Genomic DNA, 15,197 nt, shown 5'->3' on the forward strand with positions numbered 1-15,197 from the left:
AATAAGCAACACAAATACAAAATGATAGTGTAAATTAAGTAAAAATGAAAATAAAATCTAATAAAATGCAAACTAACTATCATTTTGTATGTATAACATAATCCAGGTAAGTTTAGTAATACATCTTGTTGAAATATACTGAATTCAATGGCTGACAACAGGAAAAACTGATATACAGTACCAGTCAAAAGTATGGACAAGCTTTCTTTCTTTTTACTTTTTTTTATTTTTACATTGTAATTTTAATATTAAAGACTTTATTAAAGCTCTACAGCAACACATGCATATTTTTTGTAAACAAAAAGTGTTAAAGAATCCAGAATCAGTTTTATACTTTAGATTCTTCTAAGTAACACATTTATTTTTGAGGACAGATCTGAACACTCTTGGTATTTTAATCTCAGTGTCTTCATGAGGGAGAATCACCTGGAATAGTTTTCTCAGCGTCTTAAAGGAAGGAGTTCCTGGAGGTGCTGAACAACAGTTACTGCTTCTCCTTCACCCTGAGATCCAAACTTTTAACTGGTACTGTAAATACTATGGCACTTCAATATACCAAATATGGTACTAATTTATAATGAAAGTTATTAGATCTTATGATGTTCTGGACCTTGGATTGAGAAAGATCTCTCTAACTAGACTTTGGTGTGTATTTCTATACCTATATTGGAGCTATAAGGTAGATGGAGCTCAGAAAGTGATCAGTCAGTGGAAGTACCCTCATGTACCTTCATAAGCAGAAGTTGGCAGCGCAGGTACGTGGCACAGAAGTCTGCGGATCCAGCCAGCTCCTTCTGCAGCTCCCCCAGCCTCTGCAGGTCTCTGTGTGAGAGAGGATGGACAGATTTACTGAATATAGGTATTATGAAGCTGCAGCACCATGATTACATCAGTAATAAATCTGTAAAAGACCTGATAGTGAAGTCCAGCAGATCCTGAGCTCCAGGTGAGTCCAGGTTCTGTAAGGTGCTGACCCGAGCGAGGCTGTCCTGCAGGAACTGCTGTGCAGATTCTAAACTACCGGACCCGACTCCGGATAACTCCGAGCCCAGGACCGCTGCCTGCTTCCGGCCTGGTAACTACATTTAGAAAAGACACACTAGTATTATTATTAGGAAAATACATCTGATTATCAGCGGTAATCAGATATTTAATTGTAATATAAAAAATGTTTAAATATCCTATAATAAAAAGCAGAATTAAAACAACAATGCTGTTTAATTAAATATAACTGCACTACTAGACTCTTCTTGCTCATGAAACAATGATAAATACTGAGTTATCAAAAGAGAGAGAGAGGGAAAGAAAGATATGAAGAGGAAGAGAGAAGGAAAGAAATATTTGAAGAGGAAGGGGGAGAAAGGGATTGAGAAAGAGAGAGAAAGGGTGGGAGAAAGGGGGAGAGATACTCAGAGAGAGGGAGAGAGATGGAGGAAGAGAGTCAGAGGAAGAGAGATACTCAGAGGAAAAGAGATGGAGGGAGGAATACTCAGGGAGGGAGAGAGAGATGGAGGGAGAGATACTCAAAGGGAGCGGAAGAGAGAGAAATGGAGGGAGAGATGATCAGAGGAAGAAAAATGGAGGGAGGGATACTCAGAGGGAGGGAGAGATACTCAAAGGGAGGGGGGGAGAGAAAGGGAGTGAGGGAGAGAGACAGAGGGAAAGAGAAAGAGGGATATCCACATTATACTGACATAACGTCTAAAATATTACCACTATTATAAACCATGCAAATATTTTATTTAATTTTCTCACCCCATTTATTATAGGGAAGAAAAAAACAACAACAATTTCATAATTTTTTTTTTTTTTTTTTAGTCTTTCATTTCTGTCCCTCACAATCAGAATTTCTGAAAAATTCAGTTTTACATTTTTGCATCTAGGATGATATAATCTAATCTACGTTTGTTGTAAGTAATGTCAACATTGCATATATTCTTTTTTTTTTTTTTTTGCAGAAAATTAAAACTTGAAAATGGAAAAGTGAAATGAGTGAATACTCAAGTTTTAGTTTAATTTTCTATTTTCAAATTTAGCCTAAAAGGTCAGAACATTTAACTGATAAACCTGACCCTGACCCTTAACCCTCACTTTGCCTCAGACACTGTAGCAGTAGCTTCCCACCACTCTGGGCACGTGTGCACACTAATGTGTATGTGTATGGTAAATATGATGGTCCTATCTTGTCTTAAGAGTGTGTGATGCAGTTTTTACCCTGAGATGTGGCACCAGGTGTGAGAGGCTGTCCCGCAGGTAGGCGTAGTGATGGAAGGTGTGGTCAGAGAACAGAGCTGGCATGGTGGGACAAGACTTTGCTGCATTAAACACCAGCACTAACACAGCAATGTCTAAAAATGCTCAGATCAGGACAAGAACTCTTTAAAGCACTATGAAAGAACATCAGGACCATATTCAACATCTCATTAGTAGTCATTATAAACAATAATCATAATTACTACTTTTCTGTGGTTAATTAACGTTAATCTTTTCAGGTATTAAGGCTCATTAATACTTTCTTTACATACAAAAAAATTGTATTTCCAGGATGGTCCTAATGGTAAAAAGAAAATCAGAGGTAGAATAAGCAGGATACAGGCTGGGTCGTCCATGTCTGGCTCTGGTGTGTCGAAATATGGATGTGTACTGAGAAGTTCTGGGACAATGGGCAGGACTAGAGTGGGGTGACGAAGACCAAGAAACTTTAAACACCTACAGAGAGACAGGAAGAAAAAAAATATTAATTTTAATTAAATTCTTATATGATATGATTATTACTCATTTTTGTCCATTTTTTATACTGAAAAAGCTTGTTGTTTTTTTAGTATTCATATGTTTTTTTACATACATATTTATATTGGTGGTGTCAATCGATTAAAAAATATAATTAAATTAATCACAACAATATTCAAAACTCACTTCATACGTTTTTTAATGGATATTTAAATGTAAATAAAATAATGAATGTAAAAAATGTAAAATTCAATTACATTTATATGAACTGTGCCAATTAAAATACTAGTATATACTTGTATGTTTGAGGGGAGATTAGGCCAACATGGGGCACTGGAATAAAGAATGCAAGATAAATTGGATATTTTATTTTATTGTGAACATTTCAGCTTGGTTAAAAGGACTTCTGAATTAGAACTTAATTTGCTGAGTATAAAAATCTCAGGAAGTGTTTGGTATTGCTCACATGCTCACAATGGTGGGGATGATCATTTAAATGGCCTGGGGGAAATATGCAACAGCCAGTATACAGTAATGTATACACTGTCCCTTTAAGAGCTCCTTACGGTAAGTGCACTGGCAGGTGTGTAGCTACAGTGAGAGCGTAGAGAACCAGAGTGTGTGCAGTGCTGCATCATGAAGACGGCTGGCCCAAGATCCTTCCTTTTATTTATTTGATTTCTGTAAGCAATGCCATGAATGAGCTTTGGTGCTGCATTAGTTCATGTATGAACTAAGAAATAAGTAAGTGGAATAGCACCAGGGCAAGTCTGACTGTGCTATCCGCTCCACGTGCTTAGTGTTTCTTCTGCCCTAAAGCTCACTATCTGGTTCGGAGCTGAAAGTCTGGAGCATTACTACTGAATACCGCACACCAGGGGAGGTTTTCTCTGGATTAGTGTTGTCTGTGTTGGAGCTTTTCAGGCATTCAGACACAATAAAAAAATGACTAATTGCAGATTACAACGAAAGTTGGGGTCAAACTTGGTGGCGTAATTAACTTGTGTTTAATAAAGAATAAAGCGTTACTGATTACAAATGCATCACGCATGTTAACGTTTCAACATGACAGGAATTAAGCCTAATTCTTTTAATATAAAATACAGTCTAGGTAGACTAGGTTCCCCCACCAGACACATTTCTGTATTTATTTTCCACAGTCATTTCCAAATGCATTAGAAAAATTTGATCAAATCCTACTGAATCTGAAATGGCATGATTTACTGCATAATTTCTGAACAGATCATAATAGCACAGTGTTATGAGTGTTTCTTCACTCACTTCCACACAGAGTTGCGGTCGGTGGGGTACTTGGTGAGGTTCTTCAGGAGCTCCAGCAGGGCCAGCTGGATACAGTCTTTAGTCGACACGTTAGTGTAACACAGCAGCTCATGCAGAGCCTCTCGAATGTCTCTCGAAGAATCCTAAGGTCAAAAATAAGAAACTGATATTACTGAAGTTATATAAATTATCAAACGATGCACAATGAACACATATATAATTTTAATTGGACAGCAATGACATAGTATATCCATTTATCTCCATTATGTTTTAGATTTCTCAATTATTTGGACCATGTAAAGTCAAACGAACTGGATGTTAATCTTCACAGATTTCTCTCCTGAAAACTGTTTATTTGGGTAAGTAAAGTGCTTCCGTTTAGTTACAGTGAGCTCAGATTTCCAATATTTTGTCTAAGGGTGAGTTTTCAGTGAAGTTTCTCCAGCACTAAGGCTGGGTGCAGCAGCATCAGCATTAGCCACTTACTACAGAGCTAGCGACACCCAAATGTCGCCTGATAGCACAAGACTGAGGAACCCTAAGTGTTCCGATAACCCAGGGCGCTATCAGTTAGTGGTTCATCTCACACAGTTCGTTTTAACACAGTAAACATGAAGACTACAGTTTGATATACTCCCCTCTGAATGGCAAATGAGCTAGCACTGCGGTTAGCGGCTAATGCTAATGCTGCTGCACCCAGCCTTACAGTGCTGGAGAAACTTCACTGAAAACCCACCCTTATAACTCTGTACTTCAGCAGAGTGTCTTTACTTCTCCTTAATACCTGACTGATAGAATTCATACATAATTTTTTTGAAAAATAAAGCATAGTCCAAAAATTACAGTATGTTTAAATGTATAATGAGCTGATATATAGCCCTAATGCAGATACAGGTTTTTAACTTGTGCACAGCTTCTATAATATTCATACAAAACACAGCCAATACAACAGAAAAATCTGGAGCAGTACCTCCAGCACAGCGAGCACAGTGTCCAGCTGGTCTTCTCTCAGGGTGATGTGTGTGGAGATCTGACGCAGTGCGTGAATCGACTGCAGCCTCACCTCCTCGATTTCATCATTAAACATGTCGACCAAGAAGTCCAGACACTTCTCCGCAAAGCTGGGAGATGCCTGAGCCAGACAGCACAGTGCCTCTACAGCAGCTATCCTCACTTCTGCAGGAAAGCAACCACAGAGAAACATCAGCAAAAACTCATACTTAAACCTTATTTAACAAACACAAAGCTGCTACTAGTATTTCTACTTAAGGTGTAGACTTCTGTATATGGAATTAGAAGAGCTACAATAGGGCTTTGTTCGGTAGACCTGACAATTACACATAAGGACGTACTGACACGAATATTATCAATCTCTGTACTGAGTAAAAAAGGAATGAGTAAGTCTAAAAACTTGTATTTGCTTTATTATGCGACTGCATTCATTTTTATAGTGGAAAAAATTATGATCAATTATTATATTGGTTATTGCAATTTATACAACAGTTAGTTCCGACCTCACAATCTGATTGGTTGAGAAGTGTTCTAGCCGTGATGATATTTGTGATAACAGCACGCACTTCTCACACTAAACCTTTATCACTCCGCCAACGTGTTGCCGAGGAACGACGTATATACACAGGACAGCTTAGAATCATCAACGGCATCAGCGGCAGCGTTAGCTTAGCACAGGCTAGCGCTCAACCACGGCACGCTCGCCCGCAGCGCTGGCTGTTTTTTGTGGAAAAAAGGGAAAGAAAATCGCTCGGCTAATTCCGTCTGACAGCCAGAACGCTAAACAGCCAGGCTAGGCTAAGCTAAGTTAATGCTGAGCTAAAGCAAGCTACGCTAACCTAACCACAGTCCAGCCGGCTAGCTAAAACCAACACCACCCAGCAAAACAAGCAGAAATGCTCAAAAAAATGCGCAGCGTTCACCTGAAGACGACTCCACGGAGCAGGAGAGGAGAGTATTAGCGTTATTTCACGCTCCTAACATTACCATCTTCACTTATTCCCAATTTTGCTTTCAAGCTAACTTTCGTGGTGTTAGTCTGTGTAAACCATACATTGTTTTGTAGTGAAGTTTCAGTTCTGTTACAGTTGTGGTCGTACTACTTTTTGGCGGGAGGCACAGTCCATATTAAAGCATATTCATTCTGAATTTCTTAAAGTTCTTTTATTTATTTTCTTTATTCATTTTGTAAAAAAAGAAACTGTTGTATAAAAGCAATAGAACACTCAAATCGAACATCACGAATAACATCACGGCTGTGTTGATCTACGGCACGAGCCGACCGAATCACAGCCGTGTTCTATTGCTTAATTAATTATGGGACAATATATCATCTAAACAATAGTTATCAGAATAATTTCCTCAATTTGCACATTTGTTACCTGGTCAAAATAAAAGAAAATTATAAATTAATAAATGTAAGTATATAAAAAATGTACAGCCTAACAATGATAATATAATAGCATAACACAACTTATACTTATGCAAGTACACCTTTTTAAAAAGCAATGAACTTTTAATAAATGTATGATAAAGGGTTCTCCTTACTATAAAAAAAAATTAAGGGCAATATCGAGGTATGTAGTCTCCATGTATCGTACAAAATGTAATTGAAGCAAGTATTGTTTTAAGCCTAAAATACGCACCATACATCTCGTCCTCGAGGCCGTGAACAAAAGCTCCACAGGCTCCAGAATCAATCAGATTCACACCTGACGTGTCCACTTTCTCTTTAGGAGCATCGTCTGCCCACTTCCGGCCTGAGGAGAATTCTCCCGAAGCGTAGAGCTCTTTAGCTCGCTCGTGAGCCGTGCGTTTCCTCTACAGGGCAAATAAAGAGTAAAATGATAACAAAGCTAGCAGAGTTAGATAAAAACAGTATATGCAGGTATGGGGATTTAACTAAAAATCAATTGAAGACATTTTAATACAACAAAATTAAGACCACGTTTTGAAATAGCAAAAAAAAAAAAAAATATATATATATATATATATATATATATATATATATATATATATATATATATATATATATAAATAAATGTTTCAGTATCGGCTGTTTTCAATACTTTGCATGAAATGCACATAAATGCAGAGAGTGCAGGCAGCGCAGTAAAAACAACCGTGACGGCGCCCTGACACACAGAAACAGGGAGCGCACAGACACATGGTTGACACACCGTCGTTTTGCTAAAACCTCATAGGCGCTTGCTCTGTCTCTCTCTCGCACACTTGCGCTGTGTATCTCTCTCTCTCTATCTCTATCTCTATATATATATATATATATATATATATATATATATATATAAAATAATACAGTAAAAAGCATCTAGTCCGCCAGACCTAACCCACAATACCCCATTATTACTCTCCCCTTACAAAAATTCTGAATTTGTATGTGACTGACACCACTACCAACAATATACATATAATTTATTTTATGCTGATATTCTTCAAACAATCAACCTTTATTTTTTCTCGGGAACCTCATTTACAATTCTGCCGAGGATTTACAGTTTAAAAGGGATTGAAAACATTTAATAAGAAATTAGAAAGAATAAGGAACAAAATAGTAAAAAAATAAATAAAAGAAATACAAATTTAAACTGACATTTAATACAGATGTTAAATATATATATATATAGCCAAAAAGAAAAAAAAGGAAATTCTTAGACACATAAAAAGTAAAAAATTAATGTTGTTGTTTTTGTTCTTAATAAACATGCTCATTGTTTTTGTTCCAACAAGATCCAAAAGTATGGTAATGTCTCATGATGACAGTATGAGAATGAGATTACTCATGACAGCTGTTAAATTATGAAGTTTTGTGAGAATAATTATAGCTTTTTGTATTTTTTTGGTTAGAATTTAAGAAAAAGGTATTGAGCGAATTCAAAGTATCGTTTATTGTCATTGCACATGTCACAAGTACAGGGCAACGAAATGCAGTTTGCATCCATCCATTTTGCTTAGTAAAAATATAAATATGTATGTTACAAATGTACAGTAAATTGTTCAATATGTTGTAGCTACGTATAAGTATATACAGGTTATGAATGTACAGCCTATAAAAGGTTATAAAAATGAAGGGGCATAAACAGAGTAGATAAATAATATAAGTATGTACTATGAACAAATTAGTAAATTATTTATACAGTATATATAATATAGAATATACAGGTGAAAGAGCTGTAAGTTGTGCGTTATTGGTGTGTGTTGGAATGCAGTCCCTCTTTATTGTTCAGATACCAGAAGGCAGAGTTCAGGAGTATGACAGCTGTGGGAAAGAAGCTGTTCTGGTACCTGGTACAATTTTTAAACAATACCCAGCCCTACATAAGCCTCTAAATGGTTTAGCTCCTAGTTTATCTAGCTAAACTGCTTGTGCCTTATGTTCCAGTGAGGTCCCTAAGATCTGCTGATCAGCTTTGGTTGGTTGTTCCCAAATCGAGGCTGAAGTAGAGGAATGAGAGAACCGAGCATTTGCTGTGGCTGCCCAGAAACTTCGGAATGAACTACAGCTGCAGGATCGATTAGTACTTCTGTTGAGTATTAAATGTAGTTTCAAAGGTCATTACTCCACGGCTTTAAATGCTGATATGTTTTAGTCCTATTACTGTTAAGTTTAATGTTTTATCTGCGCAGCACTGTTGTGTTAAATGTGCTCTATAAATAAATAAATTATTTTATTTTAGAATCAGCAGACACCCTCTGAAAAGAGCAATAAAATGAGCTGTGAGAAGATCATACCCTGAGATCTGACATCAGCTTCTTGTCCAGCGTCTGCTCCAGGAAGTGTGGACTGACCTGCTGCATGGAGCCCTAGAGCAGTAAGATGTGATAGAAGAGAGTGTAAGATCAGTAAGGAAATCAGAGAACTGCATTTAAATCAAACAGTGAAGAACCAATAAACTCACCAGCAGCTTAGCGGCTTGCACTCTGACCACCCAGGAGCCATCGCTGACCATGTGACAGATCTTCCCAAAGGAGTCGTCTATCAGACGGATCTCCTCGTTGGATGAGGGGATGGGGACAATACTGTGTGGAAGTGGGAATAAAAAGGATGTAAGACCATTTAAAACATATTAAACACTGTCCAGACCCTAAAATCACTATAACTAAGCTTAAATCAACTGTAAATGATGCTACCTTTCAGGATAAAGCTGGCTCAGGACCCACACCATCTGCACAGCTGCTGAGCGAACTTGTTCATAATCATCATTTAAGAGTTTGCAGGCCTGGACAGAAGATAATAAACAAATTAAATAAATAAAATAAATTGTTCTTTTAACTAAAATGATTTAGGAACAACTGCATAAATGTAAAAATCCCAACATAATCCCTTTAATATGCATCATCACAGTTTTATATCAATATAACAGACATTACCTGGCTGTATGCAGTCTGCTGGAGTTTCATTCCTCTTTCATGGAGCTGCAGCTGAGGACAGATACAGCACATGATGAGTTCAATCATTAACAGCTAAATTGCATGCTTAATAAAATGTACTGATTTAACCCTTTCAGAACCTGCGTCCATTACAATGGATATCATGTTTTTCTTTATTTTATTTTATTTATTTATTTTTATTTTATTTATAATTTTTCCCATTTTCTCCCCAATTTACACGGCCAATTACCCAACCCATTCATTAGGACTCCCCCTATCACTAGTGATACCTCAACACACCAGGAGGGTGAAGACTAACACATGCTTCCTCCGATACATGTGAAGTCAGCCACCGCTTCTTTTCGAAATGCCGCTGCCGATGCAGCATTGCCGAGCAGCCAGCGCGCTTGGAGGAAAGCACAGCGTCTCGGCTCTGGTACATCAGCTCACAGACGCCCTGAGCTGCAGACATCACCGCAGGAGTGATGTGGGGAAAGAGCGCCATCTACCCACCCAGAGGGAGCAGGGCCAATTGTGCTCCCTCTGAGCGCCGGCAGCTTGATGGCAAAGCTGCATGAGCTGGGGTTCGAACCGGCGACCTCCTGCTCATAGTGGCAGCGCTTTAGACCGCTGGACCACTCAGCGCCCGTATTTTCTTTATTTTTAAATGTTTTGTTGGACATAACACTATTGGAGAGCTGTTGTCCATCAGAATAGACCATGAACCAGCCAATAAACAAGTTTATAAACCAATAAAACAGTACAGTTAGCTTCGCCCCATCTACTGCAAAAACAACGGAAAAACAGTAACAGTACCATAGCCATTGAGGAAAAGTTTATTAATTTAAATTTACTAATTTAATGTGATTTAAAACAGTTTTTAATGATGTTTTTTGTTTGTTTGTTTGTTTTTATACTGTTTAGGTACGGTTTGTGAAATAAATAAAAAAAATCTTATATTTTAGTAAACTGGAATTTATTTGCTACATAGATTTTATAGTAGAATATTTTATTCTTTTTTTTCTGTGCATTACCGACAAAAAAAAAAACAATTTTTACATTTATAGGTCTGAAAGGGCTAAGAGAGGCTATTAAGAATCATGGAACGCCCAAAAGCCTTCATAAAGCATATACAGCTCTGTAAAAAAAATAAAAAATATGAGACCACTTAAAAATTATACATTAAAAAAAAACTCTATGAACTTGTTTTCTTTGCATTATTTGAGGTCTGAAAGCTCTGCAACTTTTTTGATATTTCAGCCATTTCTCATTTTTTGCAAATAAATGCTCTGAATGACAATATTTTTATTTGGAATTTGGGAGAAATGTTGTCTGTAGTTTATAGAATAAAACAACAATGTTCATTTTACTCAAACATAAACCTATACATAGCAAAATCAGAGAAACTGATTAAGAAACTTAAGTGGTCTCTTATTTTTTTTCCAAGAGCTGTATTTGAGATATACAGTAGCAGTGGATAATGGGCCACACCATAGCTTTAATGGAGGCCGTGCGAACGCGAGGGTCCTGGTCACTGAAGTAATCACTGATCAGGCTCTGGACGTCCTGAAGGGGTGCAGTGGAGGTGCTGGCTTCACTCTCTTTGGTTAGAGGTTTATCAACCGTCCCTAAATAACCCAGGAGCTGCAGGCATTTGTTCCGCACTCCAAAATACGGGCTACTGAGGTGCTGGTGAGAAATAGAAACAGATTATTAGACCAGGGATGCACCAAACATTTATCCAAAAACGGCAAATGGAAACTCTCCACATCCTATGAGTCTCTCTACACTCTACTGTTGCTGATCTAATGTAAAGCTACATGAAGTTTGGAGGTGTGTAGTGATGAACTTTGAAGCTGCATGAAATTCTGCTGCTTACATACATGTGTGACAATGACTAAAATACATTTAGGTTACTCAACATAATTGAAAACCTGAAAAAAAAACTGTTGTATACGTTTTATTTATTTTATTTTGTTCCATTTCAGCACCATCAGTGCATAAGTACATAAGTGCATTCTTAAATTAAACTGCAAAAAGCTCTCTTAGATATGAGCTTGACTGTTTTAATAAAAAAAACATTTTGAACATATTTTAATATGGTACTATGATTATTCTTACTGATAATTTTTTTTAGATAAAAATATTTTTTACTGTTCTCATTAACAATGTAGTGCTGACCTAAGAAACCTGTAAAAAAGTAAAACAACTTTACACCAGAAAACTGATAGGAATACCTTGCATGCCACCTCAATGAGCCTCTGAGTGACCGCTGCGTTCTCTGGGAGATGTGTTCCAATAACCAGCAGAGTGTCCAACAGCTGTGCCAGCACCTGGTTAGACTCTATACAGAAAAACACACACATTCATTTCACACAATATCAGTGGTACATGGTTACAGAAGCATCAGAATGGGAATACTCAAAGTGATTAAATATATAGTTTAAATAAATGGATTATGGAACATTTGCTTCAGACATGAAATAAGCATTCAGCAAACTGTTCATAATCCTTTAAAAAAATTCTTAAAGGGGACATATTATACCTCTTTTTACATGAGTTACAATAGGCCTGTGTTCTATACAAGACATGTTCTACAAGTTTTTTTTTCTACAAAATCACTCACATAAAAGAAAATCTCACCAGTTCTACACATACCAGTTTCAAGCCCTTTCAGAATGAGCCGTTTAAGGGCTCTGACACTTTTATGCAAATAAGCTGTTGCTGGTCACACCACGTTTATGCTAAGCGTTTACCACGTTAGTGTTAGCTTGTTTAAGCTAGTTTATGAGGTAGATGTAAATACTTTCAAACTCATTATTTTAAAGTCCTTACAGCTTCCTCATCTGCTGAACTGCCAAGGACAGTAGATACAGATCCCTCCCTCAGACGAAGTCTGCTGGCTAATTCTGCAGTGTACTGTCTGAGGTGAAATGGCATTTCTTCAACTGATCTAGTGGGTGGGGCTCTGGTGGGGGTCAACGGGTGAAAGGTGGTTTCCTTAAGGTGACGTTACAATATAGGAGAAGCAACCAAATAGCTCATAGACGTTTATGATTCCTGAGACCAAACTCAGCTGATTCACAGAAAATGGATGGATGGATTTTTTTGGTGCTTGGAGTGTTTATAGGGGCTGAGTTTTGCATTTGTTCCTTTTAATATGTTGCATAAGAGACTAGCAGTCCATTTCCTTCATGAATAATTATCAGTCCATCTACGGAAATAACTTACTGTCATTATTAAGGGTGCTTATAACATCATCCACAATGCAGTCGGGGGAGAATCCAGGTGTTTTGGAGAGCAGTCCAAGCAATGAAGCAATCTTCAGCCTGACCGAGTTATCTATTTCCTGTTCAAAAACATATTTATAAAATAAAAGTATCACATTAGCAAGAATCCAGAAATCAAAACCAAAAAACATCACAATGTATATGTACATAACATCTCTGTTGTATATATATAATAGGATGTGAATCACAAGGGATTGCATGATATGATATTACGATAAGCTGCACACAATAAAGATGGTATCACGATACTGTGATTCTGTGATATTCAATATATCACAAGACAATTCTCTACAATACTTCACAGCATCTGTGTCACTGAAGAGGCTAGAATATTCCTAAAATAGTAATAGGGAGCGAGTCTAAGTTTACAGCACAAAGAGCGCCTTTGTTTCAATAAAAAAATAAATTGTATGTTGCGTATTTATAATGCATCGATGAATTGTCACATCCATAATACGCAATGTCATAATCCTAAATCTGATCAGTTTCCACTTTATTTCTCTATAATCAGCTGTGCATTTTAACATGGCCATGCAAAAATGTCTTACTTTTAAAAGAAGTCAATACTGATGCTGGGAAAATTGAATTTGATAAAGTTTTATTTAAAAATCTGCAATTTAAGCATTGCACGTTATAATTCTATTGTTACACAATTCTACCCGACTCACAACACACACTTACTTTGTAATAATGCTCCAGAAGGATACGAACTACACCCTCAACACTTTCTGCCTCCACTGGCTTACGGGCGAAGCTGAGGAGATACTGCAGGGCATCTGTGGGGTTGGTGGCTTTGCACAGGTCAATATGAAGAGCTGCAGATTTACTGGGTTTGGTCAGCCGGAGCTTCTTCGCCGGTACTTCTTCAAGAAGCTGTTGCTTAAGGAAAATTGATAATAATACAAATAATTTAATGACATAAGTTATATTAACCCTAGGAATAAAATTATTGTTTTAATACAATGATTTTCGAAATGAGATAATGATTATAATATATATTTAGATATAGAAGCGGAAGAGAGACATTTGACTCTGTTAGAAACCTTTAAGTAACTCTTATGTGTCAGCGATTTTCATATTTTACACTTTTCTTTCACTAAAATATAAGATTGTGTTTACACTTTTTTAATATAAAAGCCGCATGAAAGGTTGAAGAGGGCTGCTTACTATTCAGATTTGTTTTATTAAATGAAAAAGAAATGCTGCTGTCTGTTTCCAAATAAAAACTGAAATTATGTAAAAACTAAAGTGATTATTATTTTTTACAGTATTGCCCATCCCTAATTCATGTATACATATAAACACACAAAAGGTACAAAAGGGCAGACCCATATTATCCCTTGTAAAAAAAAAAAAAAAAAAGAAGTATACTTAGGAGCATTAAAAGTATGTTCAGATTAGGTAAATAAGGTTAAAAGTGCATTTTCTATTTAATATACTTTCTGTATTTCTATAAGATTTAGTTTAAAGCAACATGCATTAAATTATACGTTATACAAGTATATATAATCAAATATATGTAGTGGCATTAAATGCTGCTTAAAGTGCACTTTAGTGTAGTTTTTCCCCCCCAAAAGCATATGTGCAGCAATACGAGAAAGTAGAACATTTACAACATACTTTAAGTGTATCAAAAAGTATGCTTTAGAGACACAAATATACTTAAATCTAATTAAGTTTGCAGACGTTATTAAAAAAGGCACTTAAAGCACAGCCTAATGCTTTTTGTTATATTCAAATATAGCTTAATTACAATTAAAATAAACGTTTTATATACGTGAACGTATTTATTTTAATGCTAAAAGTATGTACTTAACTTAGCAGGCATAATTTTAAAATATATACTTCTTTTACAAGGTAACGTTAAGTCTTTTTCATTAGAGATGTAGGACATTATTTAAAAGTAATTTCCTTCTTTTTGTAACCTTAAACAGAAATATTATTTCTTTATTTGAAGGTATACCTGGTAGCTGCATAGACTTATTTATACTAATGGCTGAACTACTTAATATAAACTGTCTAACGTTATGTAAACAGTCTCAAACACAGTGTTTGAGTAATTATTAGCTTGGTTTGGTCTTTTTAATAAATGTATAAGTTTATAAGCACTCCTGGCGTGTTATATTAGTTACATATCAATACATTACTGAGTAAAAAACACTAAAAAACGCGTAAAAACTCTTAAATAAAGAGAAAATAAAGAGTAGTGGAGACTGTAGTTAATGAGCTGCTGATTAAAAACACCGGCGCGCGGAGCAGCATTAGCCCGTTAGCTAATCGCTCCAGCCGGCCTGCAGCAGCGCTTATCTCGGTGTAACTCTGAGTAATACAGTGTATTTCTGATAAACTGAGTTTTATTTACCTGAACTACTTTAGAAAATTCCTCATAAACCCTCTTCTTCAGGTGAGCAGCCATTTTAACAAACAGCCACCGCCGGGTTCGCCTCAGCGCGCTCTGTCTGTCCCAGCTCGCGCTTCTTCTTCTTTGTCGAATTA

General features: G+C 36.5%; 1 protein-coding gene across 2 annotated transcripts in view; it reads right to left on the reverse strand.

Annotated features, from left to right (window-relative positions):
* Positions 1-15,197, reverse strand: part of ints4 (integrator complex subunit 4) — a 22,417-nt gene extending 7,220 nt beyond the window's left edge. The window contains exons 1-16 of one of the 2 annotated variants that reach the window (XM_022665983.2): positions 15,064-15,197; positions 13,383-13,580; positions 12,643-12,760; positions 11,649-11,755; positions 10,903-11,100; positions 9,412-9,462; positions 9,172-9,260; positions 8,940-9,060; positions 8,773-8,844; positions 6,669-6,843; positions 4,982-5,187; positions 4,012-4,154; positions 2,594-2,709; positions 2,215-2,348; positions 913-1,079; positions 729-822 (exon numbers count right to left, since the gene is read on the reverse strand). In XM_022665983.2, the coding sequence (XP_022521704.2) occupies positions 729-822; positions 913-1,079; positions 2,215-2,348; positions 2,594-2,709; positions 4,012-4,154; positions 4,982-5,187; positions 6,669-6,843; positions 8,773-8,844; positions 8,940-9,060; positions 9,172-9,260; positions 9,412-9,462; positions 10,903-11,100; positions 11,649-11,755; positions 12,643-12,760; positions 13,383-13,580; positions 15,064-15,117 (2,043 nt within the window). In that variant the 5' untranslated portion in view covers positions 15,118-15,197. The remainder of the gene's footprint in view (positions 1-728; positions 823-912; positions 1,080-2,214; positions 2,349-2,593; positions 2,710-4,011; positions 4,155-4,981; positions 5,188-6,668; positions 6,844-8,772; positions 8,845-8,939; positions 9,061-9,171; positions 9,261-9,411; positions 9,463-10,902; positions 11,101-11,648; positions 11,756-12,642; positions 12,761-13,382; positions 13,581-15,063) is intronic. The other variant, XM_022665984.2, reaches the window with a different exon arrangement.

This window comes from Astyanax mexicanus, chromosome 9, assembly GCF_023375975.1.
Source record: "Astyanax mexicanus isolate ESR-SI-001 chromosome 9, AstMex3_surface, whole genome shotgun sequence".
Lineage (NCBI taxonomy): Eukaryota > Metazoa > Chordata > Actinopteri > Characiformes > Acestrorhamphidae > Astyanax > Astyanax mexicanus.